Source organism: Homarus americanus, unplaced genomic scaffold (genome assembly GCF_018991925.1).
Source record: "Homarus americanus isolate GMGI-L3 unplaced genomic scaffold, GMGI_Hamer_2.0 scaffold16430, whole genome shotgun sequence".
In the NCBI taxonomy this organism is placed as follows: Eukaryota; Metazoa; Arthropoda; class Malacostraca; order Decapoda; family Nephropidae; genus Homarus; species Homarus americanus.
Genome location: NW_024729259.1, coordinates 4193970 through 4215819, shown reverse-complemented (window position 1 = coordinate 4215819; position 21850 = coordinate 4193970). Strand labels below are relative to the sequence as shown.

Below are 21850 nucleotides of genomic sequence, written 5' to 3'. Positions count from 1 at the left end.
CCGGTTTATCTCCTTTTACGCGACCGCAATTAGCTGGCTGGGGTGCTCTTTATCCTGGGGGCTATCTTGATATGTGTGTGCAGTCTATCTGGGAGGGCGCACCCGTCCCCACAGGATAAAGAACACCCTAGCTTTTGCACCGAGTTAGTAAGGGTGTCTTTTCCGGGGTGGTTCGGGGAGGGGCAGAATTATGACCTAAATGTTTTTTCAGGGGAGAATGGTAATTAATGGCCATTCTTATCCGGGGAAATGGTATCTGATGGGAGTTGGCACAGAGACTTTAATTCTACGGGAACTGTTACTAATTTCCTTTTTTTGTATCCAGGGTCACTCATCAACGGGGAACATTATCCGGGGAATAATAAGGTAACACTTTATTATCTTTATCCGGGGACAAGATCGCTCGGAGAGGTCAGGGGTTAATGACGTCAGTTCAGGGGTTCAAATGACGTCAGTTCAGGGGTTCAAATGACACAAGTAATTAGTTTCAGCCTCTGAGTGGGAGATCACCTCGATAATGACTTAAAACATTAATTACGGATTTGTTTTAAGAATATGAGGGTAATACAAGTTTTCCCCACTGGAGGGACAGTGAGCAGTGTTGTCGATTAGTTAAAATCCAGCTACGAGGCGGATTATCATGAGGGGCCTATGGCAATGGAGTGCCCTACAGCCTATACCAAGAGATGAGGGGGTGCCGAGAATGCCCACAGAGGGAGTGTTCAGGGGGTCACTTAGGTACGAGATAGTGACCCAGCGTGCCTCTTAGGGACGAGGTAATGCCTAGAAAGCCACAGAGGGAGAACATTCATCACCGCACATTATCAACAAGTGTGAGTGAGGGGTGACAAGTATCACACTGTATAACGCGTCACCACGGTACCTCGGCCACCAGAGAGAGATAAATAATATACGTCTTATATGAAGGTTTGTTAAAAAAAAATATTTACCGTAACATCATCATTTGGTGAATGTGTTACAGCATTTGATGAGGAGTGAGGTGGTTAAGACGGCGGTGGTGTGTGAGTGATAACGAGGGTAAGTGGGCCGCGGCGAGCATCATGTTGGTGAGGAAGGTGTGCGGCGGGGATGATGGAGTTGTTTATGAGGCGGCCCTTGTGCTCCTCACAGGGGGTAAGGGCCACTAAGCATGGGTAATGGCAGTCAAAAGAGTGGCGGTAGAGTTGGTGGCGGCACTGCTCACTCTTAATCCCGGCGACCAACCAGGGAATGGGTCGTAAACCAGCGTGGCTCCCGCTCCTCCTCCACCACCACACATCGTCCTCTCCCCCTGACCATCGCCTCTTCCACACCGCCTCCAACAACCTACCAGACACCGCTTCCACATTCACCTTTCTCACACATTTTAAATCCTCAATGCCCAGAGCATCAACATGTGAAAAAAAGTTAAAAGATACACCGTAAATTACTCGTTAAGTGCAACACAGTGGAACGAAACTCAGTGAGAGAGGCGAGGGGAGGTGTTGCAGGGGCAGCAGTCGTCATGGTCGCCCACACTATCCTCCCGGCTTGTCGCCACCACCACCACCTTGCTGTACCTGGTGTGTGGGCATCACCAGTGACCCACACCTATACCCTGGGTCTTGTTCCCGGGGCAGACTGGACTCACCATCCACACAACACCCACACTACTTGTGAGAGGGAAGCACTACAGGAGCCTGGTGGTGGTGGCGGTGAGTTAAACATTTTATCAGGGAAGAGAGAGAAGGTGTTCTGGCGTGATGCTGAGCTCACCCAAACAACATACCAATGGTCCAATACTGTACATAAAACACTTACGTTAATAATATACAGTACATATAAAACCTCTTTGTAAAAATTTTGTTACAACAAACACAAACACTCTTGTACACGCACTCACACACACACTCAGCCAATGTATGCTTCTTGCTTTCACGTAAAAAAAATATAACCTTGCTGGCCTTCCAATAATGAATCAAGGTAACTATTAAAAGTACAAAAAGAAAACACTTTCATGTGTAGTGTCCAGGTGTATAGACCAGGTGTGTGGCGGTGGTGTCTGAGTGAATTACCACCTATGTATAATGAAGGACACCCCCTACCCTGTGTGGGTCACCATCATCAAGACGCGACAACCTGTACCTCAAGACTTCATTATATATGTACACATCTGCCCTAAACTTGTATCGCGACAGGCAGTGGCTCACAGAAACAAGATAAGTCAACATTAACTCACGATGCTATTTCTTTGGCATTAACGTATAATAAATGATATTTACTCAACATTAAACTCCAATCTAAATTCAAGAAATAATCTGCTGACTCACTTGATATTATAAGAATCTCTATAAAAACGTTTTCAGTGAACATCAATAACTTGTGCTTGAATGACTAAACATATACAGGTGTGAGAAGCCGAGTCGTCACAAACTACTGTAATTCACTGGACAATTTAAACTTTCCTCTCAAGCAAAAACTCTAAAATTAAAGTAGTCGACTATGTTACAGGAGGAGGAGGCCTTTAGAACTACGTAATTAACTGGTGGTTGTTGGAGATAACTACACGTGGAGGACAGTTAACACTTCTCACTCCAATAACAACACCATCTACCAGACCTACCGTTCACACACGCACTATTTACGTTATGTTGAAATTTATATCATTACGACCTAGTGTGTGGGAGAGGCTGGACCAGAGCTGTCACTGATGCTCACCACCACCACAGGCGACTCTGATGGTGACTGTATCTTTGTAGGCGAGATGGGCAGCCCTGGGTAGTGGTGGTGGTGAAGTGTGGTGTTGGTGTAGTGTGGTGGTGGGGGTATTGTGGTGGTGGGGGTGGTGGTGGGGGTATTGTGGTGGTGGGGGTAGTGGTGGTGTAGTGGGCAACCTTGGTAGTGTGGCTGGAAGGGTCGATCTCTGGGAGTGTGGTAAGTCTCTGGTAGTGTGGTAGAAGGGGGGATGTCCCTGGTAGTGTGGTAGAGAGAGGTTGTCCCTGGTAATGTGGTAGAGGGAAGAGGTCCCCGGTAGTGTGGTAGAGGGGGAGCCCATACCAGGGGCTACAGGACCTACCTGGCGTCCAGGAATCGTGAGCGGAGGATCATGACGGCCTCACAGGTGGACTGCTTCAGCTGCATTTGTATGGAGGAGAACTTCTTGTGGATGATCTGCACCATACGCTCAATCTCCTTGGGGGTGATGGGCCGCGTGCGTGACTGTTCCCGCAGGAGGTTCATCACGTGGGTCGTGAACTCATTACAGGCCTGAAACACACCGATATACGTCTTAGTAACACAACACGGGTCTTAGTGAAGCTCAACACAGCATCACAAAACAACACAACACGGGTCTTAGTGAAGCTCAACACAGCATCACAAACCACACAACACAACACACATATACTGTATATTACTGGTCTCCTGCTCAACACAAGTCATCGTTATCAGTACTCCGCCTTGCACCACCTCAACCAATCAAAAATATACATTAATTCGGGACTATCGCCCTGTGGGACTCCCGGGTACCTGTATGTTTTTCTTTTATTTCATATCCCACTATTTACATCCTCCTCCTTCAGGTATCTCCAACTACTGACGGAGGAACATCTCGGTCAACATCAGATCTCACAATAACACTCGTCTGAACTCCTCCCATGTCACTCATTCATTTAAAAAAAATATATCACAGTTTAGTTCATTCACACTTTAAGATTTTTTTTTCCACCAGAAGAAAGACATCAACATTCTGTAACTGTACTGTGTGTGGCTCAAGACTGGGAGGAACCCCACTAAAACAAGAGAGAGAGACTGTACAACCCTCACCGACACACATTACATAAACACTACGAATATTATAACGTTGAGTGAGGTGTGTGTGTGTGTAGGTTGTCGTGTCGTAATACAAGTTAATTTTCACAAAAGACGACCTGTTGTAATGAGACAGCCATGAGGGCGCGAGGAGGAGGCCACGAGGTGCGTGAGGTAGGACCATGAGGCGCGTGAGGTAGGACAGGAGGGAGGCCATGAGGTGCGTGAGGTAGGACAGGAGGGAGGCCATGAGGTTCGTGAGGTAGGGCAGGAGGGAGGCCATAAGGTGCGTGAGGTAGGACAGGAGGGAGGCCATGAGGTGCGTGAGGTAGGCAGGAGGCCAGGCGTAAGTTTGGTGGAGTCTCCGCGTGAAAACTTCGATAATCGATAGGACGATGATGCACCTCGCGTCACGCCCTCATAGCTCACCCGGCCTCTTAACATGACGACCTCCTCCCTCCCACACTCCCTCTACCTCCTCCACAATCCTCCCTGCTCACACACTTCGTTCCCTCATCCTTACTCCACACCCCCCTCCAGCACCCCCTACACTACATTTATCCATACACTTACACACCATGCACATCCCTACAGCACCCACCACACCACAACCCCCCTCTCCTGCTGTACCTGTGTCGGTGGGGTAGACCCCCAGATCTGCCCATATGGTGTGCTAGACATCCATCATGGCCACGTCACCCACCACCACGACCAGCCCAATATTGTAATGCAATCAAACCCCCCTACTGAACCGCCTACTACACTCCCATCCCCACCACCAGAACTATTACTACCCCCATCACTACTACCATCACCATCATCCCCACTACCCCAGCTAGTACTATCCCCACCACTACCATTATTACTACTACCACCACCATCATCATCATCATCCCCACCACAATTATTACACCTCAACCACTATTACTACTACCACCACCACCACCACACCTCCACCCACTACCACCAGATGGACTCTTATGTAAACAATAATACCACTCGCCTCACCACTACCATCTAAAAATAAACCAAACAACTAAACACACAAACAACACTCCCAGGGACGGTAAACAATCTAAGGTGTCATAGTTGGTCAGTTTTGTATCGTTATTACTGTAATGAGGGAGTTGGTGACCTTCAGACTGGCACCATGACTTGTACGAGTGTTGGATCACCTGAAGATTAATTTACTAGGGGATGGGAGGGGGGGAGTTAGGGTGGTTAATCTTCAGGTGAAATAAGATGAAGAATGAATTTTCAGGTGATCACAAAAGTACCTCAGTGTATCCCCTGGAGTGTAGTACTAGGGAGGGAGGGGATCAACAGTGGCGGGACTGACGTAACAAAGGAGGTGAAGGAGGAGAGCAACAAGAGGCCAGTGGCAGGTAAGAGGGTGATCCCTGAGCACTGCTGCAGGTATGGACCGTAGCTAAGTACTACTTGTGGAGATTTATTTGTCAGTTTGCCCCGTCGGCTCTTAACTGTGGCAGCAGCATGGGGGCGGTCATTTGCTGCCACCCACCACCACACCAGCTGAGAGTTCGTCCTGGTGGGGTCATGTATGGCAGGTGAAGGGTGTGACCTCGGCACACATTACTCACCCACAGCATCAGGGAGTCAAGTTTTATTCATGTGTGGAGCTGCGGCAACAAAAAAGCTCACTGCTCCGGCAATCAGCGCCTCGCTAGTTTTTGCACTCGTAAGTTTCCCCTAATTGCCAGGAGCGGCGGCCACGCGGTCGCTGAGGGCAGACCGACATTATCTGGTGGGCGGCCCCTCCGAGGTGTACCGCCCCACACACGGGAGCCAAACCCCCACTGTAACGCCCCCACCCCTATAGTAACTACGCCATGACGCCATCCTCACACAGCTCAACAACGGCAAAACTGTTCAACAACGGCAAAACTGTTAAAAAAAAATGTGTTGTACTGTGTTGTGTTGAAGTGTTAGATTGCTGATTTGCCCAGCGTCTTGGGTGTGTGTTGTACTGGGGTGTGGTGCCCTGGTGTCCCTCCTCCGTGCTGCCAATCCTCGGACCACCGCAGCGCTGTCTAGACTCGCCTTCTCAAATCCACGACACCACAGAGATGCCCCATGTCTCACCCTGTATCTCACCACCTGGCTTCCTGTATCTCACCTCACCTGAAAACTGTCCACCTCAAGAAGGGGTGTGTTGAGGTGTGGCACAGAGGGCGTGGTGAGGAGAGCCACTGAGGGCGTGGTGAGAAGCGTTCAGCAGCAGCGGGGCAGTACGAGTAGCGGTGAGGGTAAAGTGGGCGGGAACACAGAGTTACAGCAAGACAATGAGGAGAGAGTGGGCGTTGTCGGGTGTTTTGTGTGGGCGGTGGTCGGTGTGGTAGTAACTGTGGCCGTGGTGATTTGTACTGCGGTGCATGGCCGTGAGAACGCGCCATTTGCGGCACCAAGAGCACCAAAAAAATATCTACCGCAAGAACCTTAGGAACCGACCATGTTGGACGACTCTCCCACACGACCATGTTGGACGACCCTCCCACACGACCATGTTGGACGACCCTCCCACACGACCATGTTGGACGACCCTCCCACACGACCATGTTGGACGACTCTCCCACACGACCATGTTGGACGACTCTCCCACACGACCATGTTGGACGACCCTCCCACACGACCATGTTGGACGACCCTCCCACACGACCATGTTGGACGACCCTCCCACACGACCATGTTGGACGACTCTCCCACACGACCATGTTGGACGACTCTCCCACACGACCACACGACCATGTTGGACGACTCTCCTGACCATGTTGGACGACTCTCCCACGCACCACACCACACCTCTCCTCCACCACCCACACACCTCTCCACCACCACCCACCTCCCACCACCACCACACCTCTCCACCACCACCACCTCACCACCACCACTCCTCTCCTCCACCACCACCACACCTCCCCACCACCACACCTCTCCCACCACCTCTCTACCACCACCACCACCACCACCACCACACCTCCCACCACCACCACACCTCACCCACCACCACACCTCTCCCACCACACCTCTCCACCACCACCACACACCTCTCCCGCCCACCTCTCCACCACCACCACACCTCTCCTCCCACCACCACACCTCTCCCACCCACCACCACACCTCTCTCCACACCACACCTCTCCCACCCACCACCACACCTACCCACCACCACACCTCTCCTCCACCACCACCTCTCCCACCCACCTCTCTACCCACCCACCCACCACACCTCCCACCACACCTCCCTCTCCCACCCACCACCACCACACCTCTCCTCCACCACACCACCTCTCCCCACCACCCCCACCTCTCCCACCACCACACCCACCACCACCTCTCCCACCACCACACACCCACACCTCTCCCTCCCACCACACCACCTCTCCACCACCACCACCACCACCACACTTATACTCCCCCAGAACGCTATACTCGAGTCCACTTTTCATCATAAGAAACGTTATAACATGTGTCCACTCGAGTTACCCCAGGGTGAACTCTGACCCGTTATCCCGCCATCCTCTTGACAGTGTAATGTGCATCCTAGCTGTTGACGGCCGTCCACATCAAGCCGCCCACACTACCAGGACCACTACAACATCAAACCACCCACATCACCAAGACGCCCACACTGCCAGGCCAAATACACTACCAAGCCACCCACACACCACCAGGCCACCCACACACCACCAGGCCACCCACACACCACCAGGCCACCCACACACCACCAGGCCGCCCACACACCACCAGGCCACCCACACACCACCAGGCCGCCCACCATATTTCTACCACTCGGTGACTACCATCACGATCAAGAATAAACTAATTACTCGTACATTACAATACTATTAGTACGTTAACCGGATGTTCGTTAAGACGTACGGATGTTCTTTAAAGGCGTTGTACGATAACCGAAAACTGACTAGATTGTGTTTCGTAGGGCATGCGTGTTGTGGAGGGCTGGTGCTTGATTAACCTGGGGATAGAAGAGGAGGAGGAAGAAGGGGAGGAAGGGGAAGAGAAGGAGGAGAAGGAATAGAAGAAGGAGGGGGAAGAGGAGGAGGAGGAGGAGAAGGAAGAGGAGGAGGAGGAGGGAGGAGAGGAGAATTATGTTTATAATCTTGGTGGCACGTTCTTCCCTCATCACCAAACTACAGGCCCCCACACACCCCAGGAAGGCTCACCACTACCTACATCAAGAGGGCCACGACCACATCAACTTCCACCTGCCTTCCATACTTGTTCATAACTCAGTAATAAGAGGGTTGCCTAGTGCTGTGACCATGACCGACTCTCGAGGTGTGTGTGTGTGTGTGTGTGTGTCTACTTCCTCCCCTTGGTTATGACTCCCTCCCTACAAGACACCTCAGTTCATTTTTACTTAAGATTAACCTAACCTAACCTAACCTTACATATACCTATAATGAATCCTTACACACACACACACACACTACACTACACCACACTACACTACACACACACACACACACACACACACACACACACACACACACACACACACACACACACACACACACACACACACACACACACACACACACACACACACACACACACACACACACACACACACACACACACACACACACACACACACTACACTACACCACACTACACTACACTAGCGAAGCCAAAATTACATATGGTACAACATTCGTTCTTTACACTAATCCACGCTGTTCACCATAACACCGTAAGAGGATTAACAGTACGAGGACTGAGGGGGGAGGAGGCGAGGAGGAAGGTTGCCACACCATGAAAACCAAACCTTTAGTGAGTGATGAAGCGACTACCTGTGTCCCCCCCAACACACCTGCTAGCTTGACGGCCTCCAACACCAGGAACAAGTCTTGGTCGTTATTTACAACCTTAGACTGATTTAATGGAGTCCTCCCTTTCTTTCGTTCTTTTTTTCTCGCTTGGTCTCGACCCTCTACTGGGGATCTGTGACCATGGAGCCATACATACATATACATACATACATACATATACATACATACATATACACAGCGCCGCACGATATAAAAACAGCCATACCCTAGCCACCACCGACCATAGTGTAGTGTTGGAGGTCACAGTGTCATGCTGATGGATACAGTGACGTAGTGGAGGTCATAGTGTCATGCTGGAGGCCACAGTGACGTGCAGGAGGCCACTAAGAACAACCTCCAGTCTCGGGTAACACAGGTAAACCCTTCTGGTGCAGCCCCTCGTCTTTCCTTTCCCCACATCATTACAAACAACCATAATACCCCGCCGTGTTCCCCTCAGGTCTAGGTCTTAGGGCCTTACCTCACTTCCCCCTTCTTCTCCTTGTCCCTAGGTCCCGGGGCCCTAAGACTCGAAGCTCCCAAGTTTCAGGTGGGCGCTGAGTCTTGGGGCCCAGGTCTCTCCTCATATCCCAGGAGGTACCCGGACTGTGGCGGCAGCAGCAGGAGACCGTAATACCTCGGCGTCGGGTCCACACAATAGCGCAATACTCGTTGGCCATTACGCTAAGCCCAGGATCTCCGCTTCTCCCGCATTTCTCCCTAATTTATCACAACACACCTTCCAACCCCCACCCCCCCCACCCCCTCCTCACGCGCGCACCTCTCCACCTCTGATCACTCTACACGCACTTGACGGCTTACACCCCTACACAGTAACACTACACTTAACACACCCTGTGGCCCGATAAGTCTTGCCACCACTTAACACCGCCATCTCTTAAATCATCCATCATCCAGATTATGAGCATTATTGACGCGCGTGAGGGAGATAGAGCACACGTCCTTTAACATGCGTCTGTATGTTAAAAAGGACGTACTGTATGTGAGGGCAGATACGTCGGTGTATGTGCCATGTATCTTGAGTGTGTGTGTATAACATTTAACACAGCACACCACCACACTCACTCAACACACCACTCTCACGCAACACCACACTCAACTCACTCAACACACCACAATCAACTCACTCAACACACCACACTCAACTCGCTACAACTGTCAACATATATCAACATATACTCTGGCACCCTGAAACCAGTGATACCATCAAGCAATAACAGGGTGACTTTAACATCAATGGCGGGAAGGCTGTGGCACTGGCACTACTGACCACCTGAGAGGTAGTTGTGGCACTCTACACACGCTATCACGGTGACTCAGTGGTTAGGTTAGGTGGGTCGTGATGGTCGGTCAACCCCCAAACCTGATGATGCCACCTTCATTGACTGACTCAAGTTAGGTTAGGTTAGGTCACTAGGTGGCAGTGAGGAGTCCATCTAACACAGTGCTGGGGGAGGTATCGGGGGGGGGGGGGGGAGGGGGGGGGAGGGGGGGAGCAATATAGTTGGGGATCAATTAAGAAAAGCCCAAGGATCCGCAGCGTACTAATTAAGACATGTCTGGTAACCTGACCGCTTCCACCCACAACCACCCAGCGTCATCCACCAACATCTCACCCATCCACTCGATATGAACCACCACCACCCCACCCACAATCACCATCCCACCCACACCTGCCCGCCCATCATCCAACACCTTGTCCATTTTCAAACTCCCACACCCTCAACTAGGGACACCAACACTTGTGAAGATACGAGCTGTTTCTATCACACACACACACACACACACACACACACACACACACACACACACACACACACACACACACACTGTAATGACACTACGTACGTCAACTACATCATCACAACCACAACCTATCACTCAACCACAACACCACACCACAAACTACCTCACACAATCACAACACCACACATCCAACAATACCCCATCACACACAACACACCACGCCACACCGTCAGCTGGGATCAGAATGTAAAGAAGCAAACGGACGGGTGAGCTGGCGGGGCGGGGCGGGGATGAGGCTCGGCTTGGCTTTGCGGGGCGAGGCGGGGCAGGCGACCACCCTCCCTCCTCGGGGTCGTAAGAAAGAAATCCCCCGGCGTAATCCCGCCAGATGGGGCGCCTCATTACACGAGGGGAGGCAGCCGGGATTAATGGATTTGTTAAATTGAGTTCCATGTTTTATTAATCCCGTACAAGGCACACTCTCCCTTATTCACATTTTTTTATTAATTATCTATGTTAGGCGTGTGTAGGGTGAGGTAAGAGTGCCATAGTGTGTAGGGTGTGAGGTAAGAGTGCCATAGTGTCTTGGGTGAGGTAAGAGTGCCATAGTGTGTAGGGTGTGAGGTTTGAGTGCCATAGTGTCTTGGGTGAGGTAAGAGTGCCACAGTGTCTTGGGTGAGGTAAGAGTGCCACTAGCGTGTAAGGTGAGGTTAGGTTAGTGCCACAGTGTTGAAGTCGAGGAGGAAGAAGGGGAAGATGAGAAGGTGAAGGAGAGGAGGAGGAGGAGGAGGAGTCAAGAAGGAGAACAGGAGGAGGATGAGTTAAGGAGAATAGAAGCTGAGACGAAAGAGGAGTTAAGAAGGAGGACAGGAGGAGGATGAGTTAAGGAGAATAGAAGCTGAGACGAAAGAGGAGTTAAGAAGGAGGACTTGAAGGAGAGGAGGAGTTGAAGGAGAGGAGGAGTTGAAGGAGAGGAGGAGTTGAAGGAGAGGAGGAGGAGGAGGAGGAGGAGGAGGAGGAGATATCACCAGACTGCCGTAAGACACATAAGCGGTGGTGCAGTTAATACCCAACAGAGACACAACCAACACTAACTCACTTAAGACGGCGACTATACCATCTTATCTGAGGTGGGGGGTGGGGGGGAAGAGAGGAAGGGGGAGAGAGAAGAGAGGAAGGAGGAGGAGGAAAGAGGAGATGTAAGGGGAAGCAAGGGAGAAAAGTAGGGGAAGAAAGGAAGGCAGGACGGTGGAGGAGAAGCAGGGAGAGGGGGGGGGGTAGGTTAGGTGCTACTGTAACAGCAAAGTTAGGTGGTGGCTGTAGGATTAGGTGGGGTGGAGGGCTGATAAGTCCATTAGGTGGTGAAAAGGGGTATCTGTGTAGTTGAGGTGAGGGGGAATAACGTTACCATGAAGACCATCCGTGGGGCGTGACTATACCTGCTGGTAGACGTGTTGGTAGTGAGTGGCTGGGTGGTGGGGTGAGTGGTTGGGGTGGGGTGTGAGTGGCAGGGGGTGAGGTTGGTGGTAAGAGTGGTTGGTGGTGGGGTGAGGTTGGAGAATGGTGGAAGGGGACTATGTTTACTCTCTCTCTCTCTCTCTCTCTCTCTCGTGAACCTTCCTGTGTTTTTAAGTCGCCGTCAGTGAGGTAAAATTTATTCATCACTATATCAACTCTCACAACACCATCACCATCATCCTACTCACCACCACTATCATACACTCACCACAACCACCAGTACCCACCATCCCCTCTACCACAACCCAAGATTATCACCACCACCATCTATCTATCAGCGGTGTTACTATCTACTCCATACCACCACTATCAAGGTGATTGTACGAGTGATGGTGGTGATGGAGATTATTGTTGGAGGTTGATGGTGGTGGTGTGGGGGGTGGTGGGGGGGGAGGTGATGGTGCAGGAGATTGATGGTGGATGTAGTGATAGTGTAGTGGTGAAGGTTGTTGGTGATGCTGGTGGAGATTGATGGTGATAGTGTAGTGGTGGAGATTGATGGTGATAGTGTAGTGGTGGAGGTTGCTGGTGGTGGTGGAAGGAGTAGGGCATGAGTGGGCCTCGCAGCACGTTTCATTATGGCCAGGTACAGGTCCGGCGCCGCCTGTACAAACATCATTATCTGGCAGACCGGCCTTGCTCCTTCACCGTGTCACCGCCCACCCCACCACCACTATGTCCTACAGGGAGGGAGAAAGAGGGGGATGTGAAGGCATGAGGTGTATAGGAGTGTGAGCCAATAAATGAGGTGGGGGGAGGGTCTGTAGTTGGACACGGGGGGGTAGGTGACTGAGGCAAGGATATACGTAACGAAGAGGAGCGTGTCAAGTAGGACATGTGTGTGTGTGTAAGAGGAAAAAGGAGGTTGAAGCAGGACATGGTACAAAGGGAGTGTGAGGTAAGATACGAGTATGTGGGAGGCAAGAAAATGAGGCGTCGGGGGGGGCTGAGACAGGACACGGGAAATAGTGAGGTAGAGGAGGACAGGGCATGGCACTGAGCGTGATAAGGGAGGGGGTAGAGAGGAGGAGGAACGTGGGACATGTGAGGGAAATCATGGTAAAGGAAGGGTGGTGAAGGGGGAGGGAGGTAAAGAGGCTCTTGATTATATATGAATGACGAGCAGCAAGAAGCCTGCTGGTGGTGAGGGGCACGGTGGTGAATGGTGAGGGGCACGGTGGTGAATGGTGAAGAAGGATGATGAAGCAGCCTGGTGGTGCCACTGTCCACTCTGTCACCTGCAGGTAACGAGGCCGTTGCCCTCCTACAATCAATGGCAAATAATTTTCAAAAGCGGCGTGGCAGGCGGCCTGGGGGCATCCTCTATTGAGCCGTGGAACCTGTGCCTTTAGTGGCCCTGCCCGCCTCCTGGGGCTCCACGCTACCTTTACCCCTAATACACCACGGCTCAAGGGCTACTCTTCCCCACGAAGTACCTGGGGATAGAGCTGCGGTGCGGGCCCTCACCTCGTCAATGGGGCATTTAGTGATATTGAGGCGGCGGTGTGTGGAAGCCTACCTTAAAGGCCGCCCCGCTACTACCCCCAGTAGTCGTCATCACCATAGACACCTCCTAACACCCTCACCTCACCCCGCCCTCTACCCTGACACACTGAACTACACCAACATACACCTACGTAGCCATTATGTTTCAGTGTGTATTCGTACATGTGTTGGGTGGCAAACGGGCATCTCGTGGCTCACCTGTTACTGCACCATGTTGACGTCATAACTGCAGGTATGACCCAAAGGACAACAGTTACCATAGCTAAACCCTGTGTTGATCCAGTTCATAGTTGTAGGTTCATATGTGACGCCTATAGTCATAATAACACGGCTGTACAGGTAAATCTCAGCTTAATTATGTTTTAAAACGTATAAAGAATATGTCTACAGAAGATGTTAAGATAAATCACATCCATTAATAATTTCAAACAGGAGTAATGGGGCAGATCGTGTGTGTGTGTGTGTGTGTGTGTGTGAGAGAGCAGCACCCGGCCACACCTCTCACTGACGAAACCTTTATTAGTTGTGACAGGTCGAGATATTGTGTCTTTTGGACGTCTCTTCTGCTCCTCACTAGTTTATCCCCAATTCACTGTTTATCAATTTATTCGTGATCATGGTAGACACCCGTAACAGCTGTGGGGAGGTAACACAGCCACCCTCCCGTCACAACCTCCCTCCGGTCACTCCTTTCCTCCCGTTACTCCCTCCCTACCGTCACTCCCTCCCTCCCGTTACTTCATCCCTACCGTCACGCCCTCCCTCCCTACCGTCACTCACTCCCTCCCTACCATCCCTCCCTCCCTACCATCCCTCCCTCCCTCCCTACCGCCACTCCTCCCCTAAAATCTTTGGAGGCAATCAGGGTAAACGAGTGACACATCCCTACCAGGGTGATCACGGTCACGGGTCACATTCATCTCTGGGTCTTTGTCACCCAACGCCTCGGCTCACAACACCGCCACCGACCAGGGAGGTGAGCTTGTATACTGATCATGTTCTTACACTGTCCTACACTGACCCTGCCTTTAATTATAGTGCCACATACCCACCCTCACCTGTCCTTACCCAGACGTACAAAAACCCATCACCACAACGGCATCAAACACACACACACACACACACACACACACACACACACACACACACACACACACACACACACACACACACACACACACACACACACACACACACACACACACACACACACACACACACACACACACACACACACACACACACACACACACACACACACACACACACACACACACACACACACACACACACACACACACACACACACACACACACACACACACACACACACACACACACACACACACACACACACACACACACACACACACACACACACACAAAACAGGGTAGGTGAGGGAGAGGTACCACCTGCCTACTCTCTCCCAACAGATTACCAACACCAATTTCTTGATTTCCAACCATGGCTCCTCACTGAATTTCCTGAAGACAGCCCCCACCCACCCCCACCATAACACCAGCCAGACGACCACCGCCTCACCATTTTAAGTTGTTCACTGTTTACCTCCTGGCTGTAGTATATAACGTCAACATCACCCGGATCTACCATACCACCTCCCTCACGTTATACTCACTCCTAATATACCCTAACATACTCACTACTCTACATAAAACGCGATTAAGAACTGACAAGATCAATATTCCAACAGCAAAAACAATATTGATGTTACGTCATATTTGGAGTAACTTAACACACGGTGTTTATTTTTCCTTTACATGTGTACAAAATAATCTAATGTTATTTATAGTGTGTATAAATGGTGTTAGATTACAGGAACACTTGTGTCTGGAAATGGGTAGTTGGTGTTGGGATGGAGGGAAGAGAGCGAGGAAGGTGTGGCGAGAGCGGCTGGAGATGGTGGAGGCGGAGGCGGGCCTGCCAGCTTCCCAGGGCATATCTCACCCAGTGTCCTCCTGCTCCAGCCAGGCGTGCCCCTCTCTCTCTCTCTCTCTCTCTCTCTCTCTCTCTCTCTCTCTCTCTCTCTCTCTCCACAGTCGTCCTTCTCTAGATGCCTTTATACACTCTCCCTCATCACAGTCATCTTCACACACTCAGCTGTTGTTCACCTTGTGTTTCCCTCACACCATCTTGTTTCTTTACATTCGTCATCTTACACTGTTTCTGCACCACAACACTGTTTAAAGACACACTGTGTACCACACCATCACTGATTACCCAGTGCCACACAGTGTACCACACCATCATTAAGTGGTCAGTGCCACACAGTTTACCACACCATCACTGTGTGCCCAGTGCCACATAGTGTACCACACCATCACTGTGTGCCCAGTGCCACACTGTGTACCACACCAACACTGGGTGGCCAGGGGACTGCCGTGGGTCAACACACCTTGTCCACCAAGATAAACCAAGGCGTCACACGCTCCGCTGATCAACAAACACACGCCTCTCTCTCATCGTCATCTCCACTACATTTTCTGCTCCTTCCATTATCAAAGGCACTTTTTTCTAGCCACCAACGTCTGCCTCATTCCTCTGTCCACAAACACAGCTCCTGTGCGGCCATCAGCTCCAGTGTTTGTTCTGCCACACACTCAACATTCTGGTGTACTGCCCCCCCCACACCCCCCACCATGCCGTCATCACCATCTACACCTTCCCTCACACCACCGTCCTCCTGGTGGCAACACCTATCACTAGTAAATGTTTCACACAACATACTGCTAACCCTCCTCACTCTCAATTAACAATTATCTCTTCATGAACATTCGACAGCGTGTTTATGTGTGTTTAATAAGTCGAGAGGAGGACGAGAGCGTCATGGGTGTTCTGAAGGACCTCTCAGTGTCGGCCCTAAGGTGACACCGTGACACACACCTGAAGGAGACACCTGCTGAAACATTGAACGACAAACACACACAAGGCACTTCACCAAAACGTCACTACCTCAAACACACACACACAGACCTGGGTCCCTGAGTCATAATACATGGAGAACATAACCACTGCCTCTCCTCACACGGGACTCTTCAACAGCCAGCCACCGTCTAACAACACGCCTCTCCTGCATGTTACACCTCCCTCCATTCTTCTCACCTTTCACTCACCTGCACAAAGGCTTTCACTCAAGTCACCAAAGTAACATTTCTTTTCACGAGAACCTTATGCCTTTAACCTCCTCCTCCTCCTCCTCCTCTTCCAACACCACACCTGAAGCACTCGGGGACTTCCTCCAGCTATTTAAACCCCAGGACCCTCAACACTCCAACACCCAGAACCCTCAACACTCCTACACCCAGGGGCCCTCAACACCCAGAACCCTCAACACTCCTACACCCAGGGGCCCTCAACACTAAGGACCCTCAACACTCCAACACCCAAGGGCCCTCAACACTCCAACACCACCCATAACCCACACCACCATCACACCCCCTACCCCACAACATTACAACCACAGTGCACGTAGCCATATAAACCGACCTCGCTTCCTCTTTTAACCCACCAAACAGCGTCTTACTCAACTCCTGTGACCAAATTCCTACCAAACTCTTCACTCGACATGCCAAGAGGGTCATAGTGAGTAACGTACAACACCCACTAGATCACCTTCCTAACACAAAACTGCGCTAACTTACTAGAGACGGGGGGGCCGGGGAGGGGTAAGAGGGGGCAAGACTTTTGGAGGTACGTCGGCCGTAGTTACTACCCAATACCACTCCCTTCTTCACCACCATTACTCCCTCCTTTACCACAATCATCACTCCCTCCTTCACCACAATCACCACCCTCTCTCTCATAACCCACATCACGTCACAAGTTTTCCCGTAGGTGGCCAATTAACTCCAGTTTAACTATACACCCTCACACAACAACCTGGCTTATATATATTACTGTATATACATCTCCCTTTCAGTTGTTTCTCACCCAACTCTGTGTAGTTCATCTCAACATTTGTTTTAAGTGTCCGTCCCTCTGTTACACTGTGCTCCTAACTTACAACTTTACGCCATATGTTACCCCTACCAAACTCCTCTTCACTCTCTACATAACTATAAATTTTACCCACTAGTCAGTTCCATCTTTTAATTGTTGTGTTAATCTGTTCTTCTTGGCTGAGGGGAGATGTGTCGTGTCTACCGTCAGTGTAAATTAAGTTCATGTTACTAGTACTAGACTTCTTCGTCACTAGTATCTCTCTCCTTCGTCATTAGGGCCTCTCTCTCCTTGTCACCTGTGTCTCGTTCCTTCGTCACTAGTGCCTCTCCTTCGTCACTAGAGCATCTCCTTCGACACTAGTACCTTTCCTTCGACACCAGTGCCACTCCTTCTTCAATAGTGCCACTCCTTCGTCACCAGTGCCACTCCTTCGTCACCAGTGCCACTCCTTCACTGCCCATCATCTACCCTTGTGACTCTTCCTCTTCCTCCTTCCTTCTTGTTCCTGACACACACACACACACAGTTAGCGGCGACACTCGGGTAATAAGGGTTAGTGTCAGCGCAGTCAACCACACCACCACATCAACCTCATCCTGGTGGTCATAATGTGAACCAAGTACAACCGACACCCAAGTAGCAGCTCTATACATACCTCTAGATCCCCCTCCCTGTGTGTGTGTGTGTGTGTGTGAGGGAAGGCAGCACACAGACCTACACCACGGAGCTCACCACAACTCGAGGGCCGGGGGAAGGTCGCCGCCATTCACTTAATGTGCCATTGATTTTTCCTGTACTTGAGCGGATATCTCCCTGTTACTGCAGCGACCTACCTCATGCAGCTCACTCTGTCTTGTCCTGCCTGCTCCTCTTACTCTGCCACTACCTGACACACACACACACACACACCACTAACCAAAACAACTCTCTCTCTCTCTCTCTCTCTCTCTCTCTCTCTCTCTCTCTCTCCTACACAAACTAGAGTCATTAAAATACTCACAACAACTCGTTTCAAATCACGTAATAACAATGTAAAGAAATAGTTTATAAAAGTGAGAGACAATTAGATAGTCAGAAGGAAGAGCAAAGGACGATAAAGATGGTCCGTAGACGAAGGAAGGAAGGAAGGAGGAAGGAAGGAAGGAAGGAAGGAAGGAGGAAGGAAGGAAGGAAGGAAGGAAGGAAGGAAGGAAGGAAGGAAGGAAGAAGGGAAGGGAAAACTAAGACACAGATATAAGCTTGAAACGTGTGCGGGAACGGAAAAATCGAGCCATTTCTATTCCGTGAGGGGCACCGTGTCCAGGTCGGGGCGGTGGGCCAGCTGGGGGAGATGGTGCAGGTCTCGCCATCTGTGTCACACAAGCCCTCCCTCAACAGTCCTCACACAGCCCCCACCACCACCACCCTGCCTCTCTCTCTCTCTCTCTCTCTCTCTCTCATCTCTCTCTCTCCACTAACCGACCAACCACTGCTACAACACTCCCCCTACACCACTGGATGTCACAAACCCTGAAGTTCTGTCCCTAATCATGTCACGCCGCCCCACCCTACACTGATTCACCTGCCGAAGTAATAAAACATGACAATGCGGCACCAAAGCTCCACCACCTGCCGCCGCACCAAGATGAGTATCAAGTCTCCACCATCTGCCGCAGCAAGAAGATATAACATGCGGCACCAGGGCTCCACCATCTGCCGCAGCAAGACGACACATGACATGCGGCACCAAGGTTCCAGGTGCCTCAGAAATAAGTTAAAGAGAGCGCGGTTGGGCCAGCGTAAACAATTAGTGGTGTGATGCCTTTGTGGTGTTGTGTTGCGGCAACAGAACAATCAATATGACAATCAGTAGCCGGGCCTCCACCACAACACCTCCACCACCTCCATCTCAACACCTCCCTAACCCCCCCCCATCAACCCCACGTGTGAGCCTGGCCCGCCCGCCCCCCTTCCCCCACCTCACCGCCCCACCACCCACAAAAAATAACACGAACGGCCGGTCAAAATAATAATTACACACATAGTTTGTGATCCAATATAGCAACAACAAGCCAGGGTACAACATTCCCACCATCAGAGCCCCGATACCAATGGCGTGGCATCTACGTAACGGTGTGGCGTGGCGAGCGACTGGTGCCGTGCAATAATTCAATAGCGTGGCCCACTCGGCAATATTACACGTGGTGACTGACAGGCGCGGGGAGTGGGGGGAGGGGGAGGGGGCGGCGCTCCTTATTCCGTATTCAATATTTGGCCGGTCACTGGGCCCACGTTCTCTCGCCCCGCACCGTGAGTCTGGTGTACAGGGTTGGAATAAAAATATACTTGTTGTCGAGTGAATATCCTATCTGATGCGGGGAGGTGGCGACCCCCTTCACCGCTCCTCCTGAACCATCAATAATAAACAAAAAAATTACACTTAAGAAGAAGAGGAAGAAGAAGTAGACGAAAAATGGAGAAAAAATAGTTTATTAAAATATTTATTCGTCTCCTTTGTCCAGGCTAAAGAAAATCCTAGTGCTTCCAGCTTGGCCACATTTAAAATAAATATAAAAACATGGTGCAGTTTCTGGCAGGGGTCGTTAGGTGAGGGAGAGGCAAGCAAAGGAGGGAGGAAGGGCGTGCAGGGAGGGACACGGTAACGACCTACCCACAACCACACCAATATCACGCCACCACACATGACCCCCCAACAAACACAACCACACACAGACGAGTACTCCAAACACAACCAAAACAACAAAAACAAACACAGCACTACCACAACAACCTCACCACCAACAACAACCAACGTAGAAACATGTAGATATAGTTGTGAGAGCCAAAGTTGTGGGCAAGAGTAAAGTGAGAGGAGGTGGGGAGGAATGGGAGGTCGCCGGAAGACTGGTGAGGGGAGAGAAAGGAAGGCGAGGAGAGAGTGAGAGAGAGAGGGAGAGAGAGGAGAGCGCGCCTTAAAAATCCCCGCTCTGAAACTCCCCGCACTGGAGGTAACAAAGGCGGCGCGTGATGGACGTTCGCTTCGCTATTTCTGACTCAAAATTGCCTCCGTGAAATACTTGCGCTTCGGGGACGTGGCTGGAATACGGCGGCACTCCTCCTCCTGGTGGTGGTGGTGCTCGGAGACTAGGAGGGTGGCGTTCTACCAGCACTAGGAGGGTGGCGTTCTAACAGGACTAGGAGGGTGGCGTTCTAACAGGACTAGGAGGGTGGGCGTTCTACAGGACTAGGAGGGTGGCGTTCTACCAGGACTAGGAGGGTGGCGTTCTACCAGGACTAGGAGGGTGACGTTCTACCAGGACTAGGAGGTGGCGTTCTACCAGGACTAGGAGGGTGGCGTCTACCAGCGTGGCGTTAGGAGGGTGGCGTTCTACCAGCACTAGGAGGGTGGCGTTCTACCAGCACTAGGAGGGTGGCGTTCTACCAGGACTAGGAGGGTGGCGTTCTACCAGGACTAGGAGGGTGGCGTTCTACCAGAACTAGGAGGGTGGTGTTCTAACAGGACTAGAAGGGTGGCATTCTAGCCAGGATAGCACATTAGGAGGATGACAAACTACCAGGAGGATGACAAACTACCAGGAGGGTGACACTACCAGGAGGATAGCAGTAATCTCGTGGCACTCACCCTTGGAGACTCAAGTATGACTCGAGGCTTCACCCTGGCTGATCCAAGTGTAGGCAGACATGACAGAGGTTGAAGGGACAGATGACACAGTGACAGGGCGGAGAGACGGAGGATGACAATGACAGACACCACAATGACAGGGCAGAAAATGAAAAATGACAGTGGCAAGGCAAAAATGACAGAGCGGCAGATGGCATAGTGACGGCGGCAGATGGTATAGTAACAGAGCGGCAGATGGCAGGCTGACAGACATCAGAGTGGCAGAAGGGCGGGGGAGGGGTATATGGCAAAGAGTGAGTGGACGGAATGTAGTGAAGTGGCAGACCGACAGGGTAAGGGAGAGGGATGACAGACCGACAGGGGAGGGGAGGATGGGAGACCAACAGGGGAAGGGGAGGGGAAATGGCAAACCGACAGGGAAAGGGAGAGGAGGAATGGCAAACCGACAGGGAAAGGGAGAAGAGGGATGGCAAACCGACAGGCACCAATAAAAGGGAAGACATTAAGTACCAAAGAAGAAGAACAAGAGGCGAAAGAAGGTGAGGTAAAAGGGAAGACATTAAGTACCAAAGAAGAAGAACAAGAGGCGAAAGAAGGTGAGGTAAGAAGTGGGTGTATCAGACGGCCTCCCTCCTCCCTCCCCCTCTCCCTCCCTCAATCGAATACGAACAATCTTCCTCCGACTCGACCAACGTCTTCTGGCCGACATAAACTACGGTCACGAAAACCATACCCAGTCAGCCCCCGGCATCTTCACATTCAATCTCAGGTTCATTTTGTGATGGCATCCTTTCCCGCACGCCAGTGAGGAGGAGTGCTGGGGAGAGAGGAGGAGGT

The 21850-nt window shown here is 51.2% G+C and overlaps 1 protein-coding gene across 1 annotated transcript in view; it reads right to left on the bottom strand.

Annotated features, from left to right (window-relative positions):
- Nucleotides 1–21850, bottom strand: part of LOC121866430 (homeobox protein extradenticle-like) — a 75845-nt gene that overhangs the window by 27018 nt on the left and 26977 nt on the right. The window contains exon 3 of the mRNA XM_042366093.1: nucleotides 3056–3246. Within this exon, the coding sequence (XP_042222027.1) occupies nucleotides 3056–3246 (191 nt within the window). The remainder of the gene's footprint in view (nucleotides 1–3055; nucleotides 3247–21850) is intronic.